A 15,028-nucleotide genomic window follows, 5' to 3' on the forward strand; every position below is an offset into this window, starting at 1 on the left:
TGGGTAACATGTTGAAATTTGTCCGGAAAGATCATGACGCAACGACGCCTCAAGCCTGTAAACTAGTCCAAAAAGTCCATAACGGCATAACGGCAATACATTTGCAAGACCAAACAAATAACAGCCAAGACGTACCAAAATCGATTACTCGTTCAAAAATCAACTACAACAAAATTTTGGTTAAAGTCTATGTGTGCAAAAACTTGTGTGTTTATGCAATTATTTATTAAGATGCATGTGAGTCAAAAAAAGGGACACTTTTAGTGTCTTCTCTGCAGATATATTACTTGCAGTTGATGAACACTATGTCCAGTCCACCTATGCTTTTAGTTTTGGCTAGAGCTAGTGCTTTATAAACTTGTATTTATAGCCGAATTTACTAATACAAATGCAATGATTTCAAATAGAGAATATTACAATGTGGATTTTCTTTTAATAATAATAATAATAATAATAATTTCCTTGTATTGTCATTCTGTGTAACAATGTACACAGAACGAAATGTCGATTGCATCTGACCCGATGCAGCCGCAGCCAAGAGAGGGCGCCGCCGACCACTTTTTAAGTCTTAGGAATGACTCGGCCGGGGCGCGAACCCGAACCTCCCAGTCTCAAAGCGGGCGCCTTACCATCTAGGCTACTGAGCTGGTAAACTTGAATTGTTAAAATATATATTTCTAGTCTAGAAGCCTTGATGCAATAAACAAATGTATGTTGTTTTTGTACACATTTAACATTCAAAACAGGTCAGTGGCAACCCTTACTCGAGAGTAGGGTTAAGCCTTTATTACATGTTTTTCCTGGAGTGCCATGTCTAATCTTGCTGTAAACAATGTTTGCTACGTTGTTATCCTAATTCGAATAATTTAGAAAACAGTTTTCAGAAATATTCAAATGGGAAAAATACACCACTTTTACTTTATTAGATTTTTTCTTTAACAATGACTTTTTATCTCCTAAAGATCCCACAACTTATATCTTTTCTCTCCATTTTAGCGGGAAGGACAAGTTGAGGCGGGCGTCATGACAACCAGCACACACACAAATATGGAGGCAGTGGAGAAAGGGGGCAAGACGCACAGCAATAGCGTGAGTTGCCCTGCTTTTTTTTCAGAGCACAAGGTCCTTTTTTTGCATTTTACTGTTAAAAAAGTTCTATAAAAATGTATTTAATTTTATTTGAGTTGAAAGATATAATTATTTATCCTGCAGTCCTGCAAGTACTGGTAATTATTAAATGTGTGTCCACTCGCATTTTTTTCTAACTTAAAGGAGCTGTACGAAATACCTATTTATAGATGGTTTTATTCAAAAGGAACTAAATAGACTTTGTTTTTAAGTTAAAGGAGCTATACTGATATTGGAAGTGTTTGACTTGCTGCCACAGTCTTCTGGCTTGTGTCATCATGAAGCCTCAGTCAGCTCATTCATGATGCAGGTGCAATCACATGCATTTCTTAAACTGATTCAAAAAAACTCTTCATTTTTCAACTTCTTTGAGTTTAGGTTGGGGTTTGAACTCTACCGAAAGCAGGCTTTTTCTTTCTTTCATAATTTTAATGCTACATTAAAAAATACAAACATGGGTTCTGCCCCAGACAGCTTTGTTAATAGTAAGATAAAGCAGATAGGCGCAGTTGAAAATGCAGCATATGGGCTCTTAAAACAGTTGGGCAGTGTTACGCGTATTTAATAAAGAAAATACAGTTCTTTTCAAACTATGGGGCGCACCCAAAAACAAAAAATTGCCACACATGCAACAGTGCGCCTTAGACTAAAACTATGGTAAATAGAATTGGAAATGTATATTTACGATTAATTGTGTCTATGTACGGTAACCATCTATCTATGACCCATGTTAGAATAGTTGTGAAACCAGATTTCCTGTAATCTACGTTTCCTTTACGTTCTATACAATAAAAGTATTAATTTCCTAACTTTCTTTTAATGCAACCCCCATTTTTACTGTAGTTTTTGTGCGCCTTATAGTCCGGTGCACCTTTTATATGAACAAAAATATCTCAAAAAATGCTTTAAAGGCTGTGCCTTATGATTAAAAAATGACACATATTACCTTCATTAAATATTGACAAACTTAGAGATTTTATTTGACATAATTTATGAAATACAAACTTACATTTTATTTCAGTTTGACTCACCACCAGCATATAGTACAAAGAGATGCAACCCACAATCTCCATGTGTAAAATTCCTTTATTTCAAAACTGCATCTGTAATTTGTTTTGATCCTGACATCCATTAAATTTATGGAAAGAATCTGAACTGTACACACACAAAATCGCATAGTGTATATGGTTCCACGCGAAACCACACAAGCTCTCCCAAAATAGAAAGATATGTCCTGTGAATAATGATAATTGGATCATGCTTGGTGGTCCAAATAAAGCCCAAATGTTTACAGCTTCTGGACATGTCAGTTCCTCGTATTACATCATAAAGGGAGCCTGTGTCACTTTGTGGTTTATTATGATTTGCTATTATAAGCATCTGTTTTGTATCCCACCAGGAATGTTCTCATTAACCATTTTTGTATAAGGCTTCAGACTTTTGATATGCCAACGTTACCCATCTGTTTTGGTGATTACAGGAGGCTGGAGATGCAATCAACGAGAGAATTGATGAATCTAAGAGCTCCACAGAACTGATGGATTTCAGTAGCGAGAGTGACAGTGAGGTCGAGAAGGACCCGGGAAGTTCCAGCAGAGCGAATGGCGCAAAGAGTATGGAAGGGTCCGTCAAGCAAACCAGCCTAATGCAGCACAGTTTTGCCGCACTTCTACAAAGGCTTCAAGCAATGCCGGAGTCTCTTAAAGGAGACAGTAGTTCAGAAAATGAGGGGGCGAACATTTTGGCTCCCAAATATCCTAAATCGCACCAGCATGAGTATTATTCTAATGAGTCCGACGATTTGGAAATTGAGACGGTTACGCGGTCCAAGGGTAATACCTTGAAGTCCAATCAAAGAGAAGGGGGTAAACTACAAGCGGGGAAAAGACAAAGCAGGAAGAGAAACAATACTCGAAGAGCTATGTTCACAGAGGAAATTGAAAACTTCACAACCTCTGAAGATGAGAATGCCACAACGTTTGATAAAGCCAAATCAGGGCAACCTAAAGTCATCCTGGAATCCCAAAGTGGAGATGCTGAATTCACCCAAGTAAAAGGTCAAAAATCTCCAGAATCCAAAGGAACCATTGACACAATCTTGGGTAAGACTTTGGTTGGGGTAATTATTTTTAAGAAGTAACATAGATCAGCATTATCTCTTTTTGATTACAGGTGGTGTGCAGGAGGTAGTTCACACCCACTCCAACCAGAGAGTTGTGGGCGGGAGCAAAGCCGAAGAACTTATCAGTAGAGCTGCAATGAAGGATGTGTTTGAGCGCAAGATGTATTCTCAACTACCTGCAAATGAACTCATGGCCCCCTATGAGGTTTGTATAACATGGGATGCCCCAACCCACCTGAACTTCTGCTTTTTTTAATGATTCTTATTTTACTCTAGCAGTATAACTAAAACACATTCGAACTTACTGAAGGATATTTTAAAGGTATTCACAGATTTTCTTTTTCCTTAGAAGTAGGCACGAAAAAATATCCACATGCCTGTGAACTCGAGAAATTTTGTCTCAGAGTTGACCTATCTGGCTTGTTTGTTGTAGAGCTGTGACGTCATTGAACAAATACAACTCTTTCAAAATGGGGAATCCCATTATCATAAAATGTGAGGCTAGCTCCAAAACAGAAGGCAATTGTACTGAACATTTCTGCTTGTAGGTATGAAAATGTGGCTTTTTGATTGTGGTTTTTCTGTGTTGCAGTTGGTTAAATTTTGTCCGGCTAACTCCCCGTTAGCGCCAGGGCTGCCAGGGACTTTCCAGTTTTGTTTGCTCCTGGTTGGCGCTTGGTTGCTGCCCATCCTGTGTTGTTTGGTTGGCTTGTGTTAGCACCAGTTTTGCGGTGTCCCTTGGTCTGTGCAGTCCCGGATAGATATCTGTTCATCGCCAAAGCTATTGCCACTTTTTGTTGTTAGTTCAGTTAGCCTGGCTGCTCACTGTGTATTTTGAGGCTCCGGCCACCTTTCAATCAGTCCAGGTTAGCCCCTTGTTGGCGGCTCGCCACGTGTTTTTTTTTGTTTGTAATTAGCCCCTATTGGGTGGCTTGCCCTTTACTGCATGCATCTGCGACATAACGCCCAGGGATTCTCTACAAAGACTACCAAAACATATAACTTCTTTGACCAATTAACACATAAAACAATATGGCAACTGGCTTGCTAGGGTTCTGGTGTTTCTCTGATGACGTCACAACTCACTATGGCAATAGACGTACATGTTGTCTTCAAAATGCATTATCTAAAAAAAATTGAATATACGCAATAAACATGTACTATTTGGGACACGGTGTGTTAATGGGATTGTGTTCATTCAATGACATCACAACTCTATAAGAAACAAGCCGGATGGGTCATCTTTGAGACTAAATCTCTCGATGACCCCGGAGCATGGAATATTTCGCAACATATTTCCATAATTGTGGGAAGGAACACCTCCTTCTGTGCCTAATTGAAAAATAACACTGATTGGAAATATGTTTTTATTTTACCATTTTTAATGCTAATTTTATCCATGTATAAAGTGCATTACCGTACGTTAAACTTTTTCCTTGGTGTTTATTGGCAGTTGTGACTTCCATCTTGTGCCACACCGCCTGCCTTACGCTTACTTTTTCTACTTGAGTGCCCCTGACTGCTTTTAGAAGAAAGGCATACATTAGCTGCATCTCTGCATAACTCACAGGGTTGATACTATGTGACAAAAATAATGCTTATAATCCGTAAATTACAGTACTGAGACAAGATTTCTTTTTAACATATTTTCCACTCCATAAGGTGCATTCGATTATAGAGGGCACCTACCAAAAATGTGTCTTTTGAGATTTTTTTTCTCATTTAAGGTGGACCACATTATTAAAAAAGTACCGTATTTGTGCATTGATTTATCAGTCCGAATGTATTACTGATCACAAACGCATGTCATTGGATGAAATGGGAATCAAATTTGGGCAGGGAGTGGCCGGATCGTAAGCACTAGACCACTAGGGATACGGACAGACACATTAGCTTTTATGTCATCATCACACTATTTTAATATTGTCAGACATTAAACCAGTCCGTGGTACAGCAAAATTTGGTACTACTGAAATACAGTATTGTTTCGCCGACACCCAAAGTATTTACGAAACGAATTGAAGTGAGGCATCGAGGGAAGTAATTTGGTTGTCCTGAATTAAATGAATAATCGGATGGTTGCAGGTATTGAAAATGTTTGTCACTAACAATGCTGAGTTTGACCTGAATAAAAGTGAAGCCCAATGTGATGCCATTTTTAACCATCCATGCCTCTAGAGCAGCGGTCGGGAACCTTTTTGACTCAAAGAGCCATAAAAGCAAAATATATTAATTTTATTTTGGGAAAGAGCCAAACCATATAAAATGAGACAAATTTACTTAATTGCTAAACCCGCAATGAGACAAATTTACTGAATTGCTAAACCCGCGCCCCAGATAAAAGCTTAGTCTTCAGCACATTTATTTTTGATGATTTGATAAAAATTATGAAAATAGAATAATGCCAGAGCCCGTGTCCCAAAATCAACAAACATACCACTTTAAACCTGTCTCCTTGCAATTACTCAAGATCGGTTGAACTCATTTTGACCCTTTTTTTCATACACATTGGTCTCAAAACCAGATGCAAGCAGTTATTTTTTAAAAACGTCACAACATTCTGCAAACAAGGAGCCTGATGTGCTTACCTTTGGCGCAGACGGCGTAGGGCAAGAGATGGGAGGGAGTGCTTGCACTTTTTGCATAGCTCCACCCATCCTTCCCACTCACCCAATCAAATAACTTTTAAGTTCTCTTCCGGTGTTATGGCGTATTTACAGTTTGTTCTGTGGATTCATCATAAGGTATCTGAACACTGAACACAGATTATATAGTGAGCTTTTATATAAAGGATTATTTAGCGTTGTACAGCCAAAACGATTTTTTTTTTTTGACACCTTGACTGTAAATTCTAGTGAAAAACGGGCCCTATATATTTTGCGAAGTACTGCTTCGCAATTCAGCTTTGCTTTGGCTTTGCGTGTATCTGAACAGGATTAATATCTCATGTTTTGAACGAGATGGAGAAAATTTGTATGCAATCAAATTTGTCTCTGAGCCACAGGTACTCATACAAAGAGCCATATATGGCTCGCGAGCCATAGGTTCCCGACCCCTGCTCTAGAGGTTTGGTGGTTAGGATTCAATGCTTTTACCATTGTTATCTGTTGTGTTTCCTGTTGCCACCGTTGTTATACGATTGTGGTCAGCATTTTTCGACTGATCAATAAGTTTGACTGCTTATAGGGTGAACCTGTTTACAGTATAAGGTGTACGTTCACATTTCTGACCGAATTGAGGTTTTTGGCTATGCCTTGTAGTTCGCAAAATACATATAATTGCCTAAAAGTTTTCTTTTAATTTTGTACTTTCCAGCAGGGCTTCTCAGAAAACCCACCCAACCAACGGTCTCCATCTCTCGATCTCCCCAAGGAGGTTCCGAACTATCCCCCTGTCACTCTCACGAAGAGCATCGTTCATCCAACCAAATGTAACACCTTCATCTTGGGGGAGACGCCTCTTGCCATTCGCAGGTACTCAGAAACATTGAAAGAAATCCTAAATATACTGAAAGGGTATTTTGGGGGGGTGGTGTGTGGTAGAATTGTGTACCCTCCCGCAAGCAAGTGGTGGACTTTTCAGAGAGAGAAAATTCCTGGCAGTGTTGGGAAGTAGGCCAAAACTCACTACGGATTTAATGTCTAGCGCCCCCGTCTGGGCCTCGGGAAATGGCGTGCATTCATGGAGAGACCACCTCTGAGTTTTTACCACCAGACTTTTCCCAGCATCCTGCCAAACATTACACTCTTGTTGAGACCCGACTGTGACGGAAGAAAAATGAAAAAATCTCTGCCCCAAGAGACTTTACGACGGATACGCACATACTTCTAAAGAATCACTTAATGTAGACGTCTCTCTAAAATACACTCATAAAAGCATGAACACACATACACTAGCACCTTCTTAGGTCGTGATATCATTCCCCAGGTGGAAGAAGCTATCTCTGCCCTGAGGGGTACAAGGGTGTGAAAACACATACCAGTATATGGATTCTCTATCCTGTTTAATTATTCAAGTTCACACAGGGGTTTTATTGCCATCCTTTTTTTATTTATTGGTTTTCCAGTGAAAGACTCAAGTTCTTATTATCTAACACCAACTGTTACCGCCCCCTTTTGAAGCGTTTCTGTTCCTGAGTGCAGAAATACCAACTGTTTTAATAACACGTGCATAAAAATGCCAGAAGAGAAAACAAAATAAGTTAAAATGACTGACTATAGGGTATTCATCTTTCTTTGCCCAAATAAATTTTGATTAATAGCATCTGAGTTGTGGCTTTTAGAAAGACACAATACGTAGCATTTTGTGGTTTCTGAATCCAGTTTACATGCCACAGTTGGAGACAATGCATTTTGTGACGTGGGATATCCTTTTGATGTCAATTATATTTGGAATAATGGATTCCAGAGCTCATCTGTCACTGTCAGAAAATGTACAATCACAATGCATTCCAAGTTTCCATCCATTTTCTACTGGAGTGTTTATACACTTGTCCTTTTTGGTTGTGGTCGTGAGCTGGACTATTCCCAAGTTTAAATGTGCATATGTCAGTCAGACAGCATTCGCACACAACAAAAGATAATGATGGCCATTGCGCCGTTTTTAGCCGACCATAGCATAAACTATTTTAACAATTGACCAATGCCTTAAATTTACGGTGGTTAATTGACTTTTCTTCTACTCATTGTGAGGTTTTTTTTTCATATTGATTTGTTTTGTTTTTATTTTCAATATACGTTAGGCAACAAATGATACGATTCCTATACATTATTTAGGGTTTTTCCCTTTGGCATTTAAAATGATTGTATGAATAGTTGTGGTTAGATCTAATTTAACATGAGTTTGGTTATGATTGGTTCCTTCAACAGCGAGCTGCCTCTTAATACAAGCAAGTTTATTTTACACATTTTTGCAACAACCACAGACTGTTTCGGTTTATACGTTATTCATTAATTTCATAAATGTTTTGTCCTCTTTTTAAAGAAGTAATCCAGATAGATTTCTAATGTTAATTTAGCATTTTTAGAAAAATTTACGTTCAAAAATAAGTATTAAAGAAATTTCATTATTGGGTATTAAAAAGCTTTAAAGAGTAAAAACAGACACAAATTTCAATTTTCTTGTTTGCTATGGGCCACTAAAAATAGTCACAAGGCTTCAAATGGCCCCTTGGGCTTTAATTTAGATACCCCTGCATTAAACATCAGTTGTATTCCACACAGGTTTCCTAAAAACTGTTACCATACCTGGCAACAACAGCCTATTGCTCCCCATAATCATGATTGCAAGTAATCTTATTAAGTCATAATTGACTTTACAAACACAATGCGGCACATATTTACTCAGAGCAAGACAGATTATGTAGGATAAAACCAGAGATTATTTTTTTGTAAACACATGACACTTTTTACACAGAACACGGACCAAGAAATGAACTTCTGTTTTTGATTATGTAATCCATTCAGCATAAAAATGAACGGAGGAACAAAAGAAAGAGAATAAACGAAAAAGTCGTGAACAAAAAGGAAAAAGCAAGAAAAAAAAAGAAGTGGGAAGTATATGAAGTAACAATGAAAGAAAAAAGTAAACTAGAGAACAAAAGAACAAAAGCAAGCAAAATAAGTAAATAGCTCTGGAAAAAGCAGCAAAAGGAGACATTTTAAAAAAAAGGGTAATAAATAAAGAAGGGAAAAAACGTTTTTCATTGATTGCTCTCGTGTTACATTTAAATAATTTGCAATCACATCAAGTCAATCTTTTTGCCAACATTGTGCCTCCGCTAAAACGTGTGATTAAATACATTTAGTTCTGTATTCCGCAACCAACTTAATAAATTCACAAAATGTTATTATTGATTAGAATTTATTTTAAAGCGGAAATCTCATTTAATAGTTGTAGTAAAAACAACTGATGTTTCGATTGTGCAACCTTTCCAATATTACATTAGCCTATTCATAAAAAACTGAAAAGCTAACTAGTGTTGCCAGAAAGCCAGAAGAATGTAACTTGATTTCATTTCAGGTTTTGGATGTATTTGATAACGATTTGGTTGCCACATTCAAGATTGATGTTGCCCACTGGGGTGTTCCAAGTGAAGCTCACAGACTATATTTGATTGCTCAGACCCGAAGATTAGAAGGAACATTGGTCCCAGGACAATATTAGCAGTCGACGATGACGTCGGCGGCGGCTACCAATGACCCAGACAATCGAAACGACATCGATGTAATAAAAAAACCTGTTTTAATGATTTATTTCTAACAAATCTTGGGAAAAAAAATTTATACCGCGTACATAATTTGAAATGATTAAAAAAAAACATAAAAAGGGGGAAAAAGTATAAGTTGACAGGTATGAGGTCCTTCTGCACTATTAGTGACGCATTTAATGAATTACAGTTGCTGCTGTTATAAACATCACTGCATCAAATATGTGTGTGTGTTGGTGTGTAGGGAGCAGCTGCAGGAGATGGCGTCCAAGTTGAATTTCCCCTCGGCTCATCAGTTTGCCTCCCACGTTCTGAGAAGCGTCTCGAATCAGAGGATTGAGTGGCTACGACGCTATTACGCCTCCTTCGGCAACCCTGCACTTGCCAGTTTCGTAAACAGCAACTTTCTGCCAGCTGACCATGCCCAGACACCCTGTCTCAAAAGCACTGGGACCAGAAGGCGGAAACTCAATCAGAAGTTCTCTGAACCTGAGAAGAAAAAAGCAAAATTGAAAAAGGTCATCCGGATGTTTCCACCTGAGGGTCCGAGGACAGAACCTGAGGTGCAGGATGAGGCAGTCAGTCGTGCTAGAAGTCATGAAAAGTCAGGAGAAAACACGGAGTCCCAAGATGTTGGTGGTGGAGGTGGGTGTCAAGTAAGCAGCAGTAAAAGTACAAACACTCTAGAGGAAGTAAACACTCCACTCAATATTGAGCAAAAGTTGACGACTAATGTTGAAGAGCATTCCCAGAAGGCTCCCCTTCAAGAACAGACAAGCTTTCTCACAGAGTTTCTAGGTGACACCTCCGTCCTCGATGATTTGTTGAAACCCAAATCCAGAGCTTCCCCGCTAAAGACAACCACCATAAGCCAAGCCCCTCCCCCTTTGAACAGAAATACCATCGACTCTGATGCACATAACTGTTCTGTATCGGAACGGAAAACACAGAGAGGAGGCCGCAAAGACTTCTGGGACATTCTGAACGAGGGCAACGAAGAGAGCATTAATAGACTCACAGACCTGGTGGAGGTGCAGAGAGTTTGCGTCAAAACCAATTTGGCAGCTCGAGTTCAGTCTGTAGAGGAGGAAAAAAGTCTCTGGAAGATCAATGAAAAGTTTCTGTGGAAGAAGTAAGACCGTTCCTCACAGTACATGTATCACCAAATGTCAGTTTATATCTTTTATACCCTCACATACATAGCTTACCTGTTGAACTTGGCGGGTTTGTTGGTGTGTTTTTAGTGTTTTTTTTTTCTTGACACCAATATTTATTTTACTATCTACATTTTTTTAATGTTTTTTTAAACATTTTATTGCTGTACCCATGAAATGAAAAGAGACAAATATTGTTCATTGTTTTTATGGTAATAAAATGTCATGATTTGCTCATTGCCCTCACCTGTTCCCGCTCGTTTTAGTCCAGGTGCTGCTCGTTTAATGATTGGTTCCCCTCCTATTTAAACTCAGCACTTTTTGACTCTGGCTCTCGTCTTTCCTGTCCTATCTTGTATCCTACTCCTCTGCCCCTGGCTTCCCGATCGTCTCCGCCTACCTGACTTGATTCTTTCCCCCGACCATGCGCCGATCTCATGTCCCGGCTGCCCTACTTGTTTCCATCCGTCGACCATGGTCCAATCTCCCATCCTGGCTACCTGACTTGTTTCTGCCCACCAAACACGCTCCGATTTCCCATCCCGGCTGCTCGACTCGTTTCTGCCCTCCGACCACACTCCGATCTCGTAGATTTCCTGCTTCTCCTGCCCAGCGATCACCAAATAACTGGCGTTTGTTTTCCCGCGCCTGACTTCGCTGCTTTCGCAATAAAGCTTGGTGAGAAACGTTTCGTGTTTGGATCTACCATCTGTTCTGTTTCTGACAAAATACGCATCCCTTTACATTAGTTTTTTCTTTGTGATATCTCACATAGATAGATAGATGGATAGATACTTTATTCATTCCCGTAGGGAAATTCACACTTCCAGCAGTCTACCCCGTTGTTTATTAACAGATGAACATAATGCCCTAGGGGTGCTTGTCGCAAAGTGGATGATGTCACGCCAGTCCAAAAGTTCGACATCCCTGCGGCAGATGGAAAACTTTTCTTTGTGAAAATCCAGGGATACACCACCTCGTGTTAGCACATTGTTCCTTCAATCTGATTTTGCAATCTATTAAAAAAAATCCTTTACATTTCTCTAGAGAAAAACGAAAGTCTTTATTTTTGGAACAAAATATGAATCTCCCATTGCTTGTTAAATATTTATTTTTTCAGAACAACTCATGCACGAGGTAGTCCCCAAAATTGATTGTACAGGTAGGACTTTTGATACATCCTGTACACAAAGGTGTCAGATATGTCGAACGGACAGAGGGCTAAATCATCTTCCATTTTCAATGGGTGAAAAGGATACATGTATTATACATAAGAATCCCCAAACTAAAGGAAATAAACCAGTAAAATTCAGGCACTATCAGTAGCATATAGTTTATATTTTAGCAAAATTGAGCTAAATTTAATTCGAAGAAAGAAATGATCACCAGATTTCTATTATTTATCCAACTGAATTCATCTCATTAGCCGTACCGCTTATACTCATTAGGGTCGCGGGGGGGCTGGAGCCCATCCCAGCCATCTCCAGGCAGTGGGCAGGGGACACCCTGAACTGGTTGCCAGCCAATCGCAGGGCACACGGGGACAGACAACTCACTCGCTCGCCCATTCACACCTAGGGACAATTTAGACCGGCCAATCCACCTGAAATGCATGTTTTTGGAATGTGGGAGGAAACCGGAGTGCCCGGAGGAAACCCACGCAAGCACGGGGAGAACATACAAACTCCGCACAGGAAGTCTGGAGCTGGATTTGAACCCACGACAGGTTCCCATGACATGAACTGTGCCGCACAAGCGCTAACCACTGCGCCGCCGTGCTGCCCCCAACTGAATTATATTCTATAATATACTTTGATTGAAGTACAATGAAGTGCAAAAATCTGTTAACCAAAAACAACACTTTCTTCAAGTTGCAGTAACAAAGTAAAAAAAAAAATCGATTCTTGGTGTATGATACAATAATGAATCAAAATCATTTCAGGGGGCTGTAGAAAACCTTTTTGCGAGCCAAATCCGGCCCACAGTCCATGAATTTGGCATATGTTCCCTACAACATACCAAAAAGGATTTTAACAATAAAAAAAAGCATATTGTAGTACACTTTGTCTTAAACTTGCTTGAAATTCATGTTATTTTCTGTTCTTCTATTTTGTCATTTGTAAGTCTAAATCAGCCACAAGAGGGCCAACCACTACTGTCCATTCCATTGTAGAAAATATTGATTTGTTAAAATAAGACTGGACTTTGCATGGTTACCGTTATCAGATATTTGTTTACATCCTTATCAAAAGTGAACACAGTCAATTTCTAGAGCAGATCATTCTTCTCGTAATCCACATAGGGTAGTTTTTCCAAAACTATTATTTGTAATGTATATAAATTAGTTTGTACTCCCATGGTTTTTTAATAGGTTGAGTTTGCTTGTCTCTGTTTTTAATCCTGGACATGTGCAAAGGATGATGCTCGGGTATTTCGTTATGTTTACGCATATTCCTTACTATTGTATGTTATTTTGTCATCTTAACTCTTATGCTTTATTTTGATCACTATGCACTGTTTTCATCATTGTCACTATCGGCCAAAAGTGTTGCTGTTCTTTGATTCCTATACAAAGAAAGGGTCGAAGGGAGCCCTTTTGGAACCAGATTTTTTTATACTGTCCTGTGGTCCTTGCAAGTAAAAATTAATTGATGTCTTCTCTCCTTTTTTGTGTGTTAACTAAACTATAAACTTAGTGGTTTTCATGAATATGTTGTTGAAGTTGCTTGCGTTTTTGAAAAAGATTTGGTGTTGTCAAGCGGCCCATTTGGCGGGAGAAGTCCAGTACAAAGTATTTGTCTTTTCAGCAAACTGACACAGTACACCAACCCCTGTCCTAACCTCTTTGTAAAATGTCATTTATATTGTTGTATTCAGTCATTCTAAACACATTTAGTGTGTTTCTGTAATGCAGTGGTTAGCACATGAGTCTAAAATGTAAAAGGTCCCTGGTTCAGGACTGGGTGGAAACATTTGTTGGCCTTGAGTGGGATGGGTGCCACCAGGCTGTACTTGCCCAAGACACACCACAGGAAATAGTGCCCCAAGTGGTTAAGGGAATACACCCACCACACACCTAGTAGGCATTACACAATATTTGTTTTTGTACTGTATTTTGGAAAGACTATGTGATCTGGTCCAATGCATGACATGCCTAGAGACATGTCATGTTGTTATATTGAAATGTGTTGCTGAATATATTTTTAGGGTTGTATGAATTTTAAGCTATAAACATTTTATTATTTCAGTCATTTATATTTTATTTATTTGGCACAAATATGAGCACATAACAATTTAGGAATAACTGTACGGAATTTGCAACCTTTTTACTCGCTGACGCCATCTCTTGTCTTGTGTCATCATTGCAGACTCAATCAGCTGATTCATGATGTGCGTGCAAGTACGTTATTTCTTAAATGCGCTTGAATAAACTTCATCTTTTTGGGTTTTGGGTTGGTGTAGACCCTACTTAAGACAGGCCTTTTCTTACTTTCACCGTTTTCATGCGACACTAATAAATAGAAACAAAAGGAAAACACACGGGGTGCATGACGTCCCTCTCTATTGACTTACCACCGTACCCCCGTTCCTCCTACCTAATATGTTCTGCCCCATGCAGCTTTGCTAAAAGTAAGATAAAAGTAGATAGGTGCAGTCAAAAATAAAGCATAAGAGCTCTTTGAACGCAATTGGGCATTGTTAACACATACTTATACAGACCAAAATCAACTTTCACAGTTTTAACAATGCACCCATCAATAAATCTATGACACATGTCAGTAAAGAGATCACAAAGCAAAGTCATTGACATTAATTCACTATTACACTCGGACGATAGTAAGACAAAACTCACCCACCATAGAGTCATCCAGGTCTGAGCCATGCAAGTCACACTGTGTGCCAGTGCATTACTTACACCATCATTTAATAATGTAGATTATACTTCGTCACACAAAGACTTAAACAATAGTCGTGCATTACACATCAAGAAAACAAAGCAAATGCAACATTATCGTTGTTATTTATCTGGTCACTGGCCAAATGAAGAATTTTTAACGTCTTTCAGATGCATCACACAATTTATCAAAGCTGCCACTGTTGTTTTGGCTGTTAGAATAAGTGGCGATAGCTCCCGTTACACAAAAGTGCAGGTGCGTGCCTCAGCAGGTCTCAGACGCCCAGATTATCTGTGCGTGTGTGGTAACGACCTCTGCTGTCTTCACAGTCACACCTGTATACACGGCAGCCACAAAAGAAGAAAAGACCCCTTTCACCCCCTCACCCTTTTCCTTTTTTTTATCTGCCCTTAATTCCCATCGGATTTAAGATTCCAATCGCTTATTTGGCAGCTGAAGCGCGATAGCTGGGAATTGAAAAATGGAACAGCTCAACCATTGACTGAGAGAACACAAATGT

At 39.1% G+C, this 15,028-nt stretch overlaps 1 protein-coding gene across 2 annotated transcripts in view; it reads left to right on the forward strand.

Annotated features, from left to right (window-relative positions):
* The window catches only part of ercc6l2 (excision repair cross-complementation group 6-like 2), a 28,020-nt gene extending 16,717 nt beyond the window's left edge, over positions 1 to 11,303 (forward strand). Inside the window, exons 16-20 of one of the 2 annotated variants that reach the window (XM_088336139.1) lie at positions 997 to 1,089; positions 2,609 to 3,230; positions 3,301 to 3,455; positions 6,566 to 6,723; positions 9,703 to 11,303. In XM_088336139.1, coding sequence (XP_088192265.1) covers positions 997 to 1,089; positions 2,609 to 3,230; positions 3,301 to 3,455; positions 6,566 to 6,723; positions 9,703 to 10,594 — 1,920 coding nt within the window. In that variant the 3' untranslated portion in view covers positions 10,595 to 11,303. The remainder of the gene's footprint in view (positions 1 to 996; positions 1,090 to 2,608; positions 3,231 to 3,300; positions 3,456 to 6,565; positions 6,724 to 9,702) is intronic. The other variant, XM_088336140.1, reaches the window with a different exon arrangement.
* The last annotated feature ends 3,725 nt before the right edge of the window (positions 11,304 to 15,028 follow it).

The sequence above is a fragment of the Urocampus carinirostris genome, chromosome 5 (genome assembly GCF_059441175.1).
Source record: "Urocampus carinirostris isolate Australia breed hairy pipefish chromosome 5, RoL_Ucar_1.0, whole genome shotgun sequence".
Taxonomy (NCBI): domain Eukaryota; kingdom Metazoa; phylum Chordata; class Actinopteri; order Syngnathiformes; family Syngnathidae; genus Urocampus; species Urocampus carinirostris.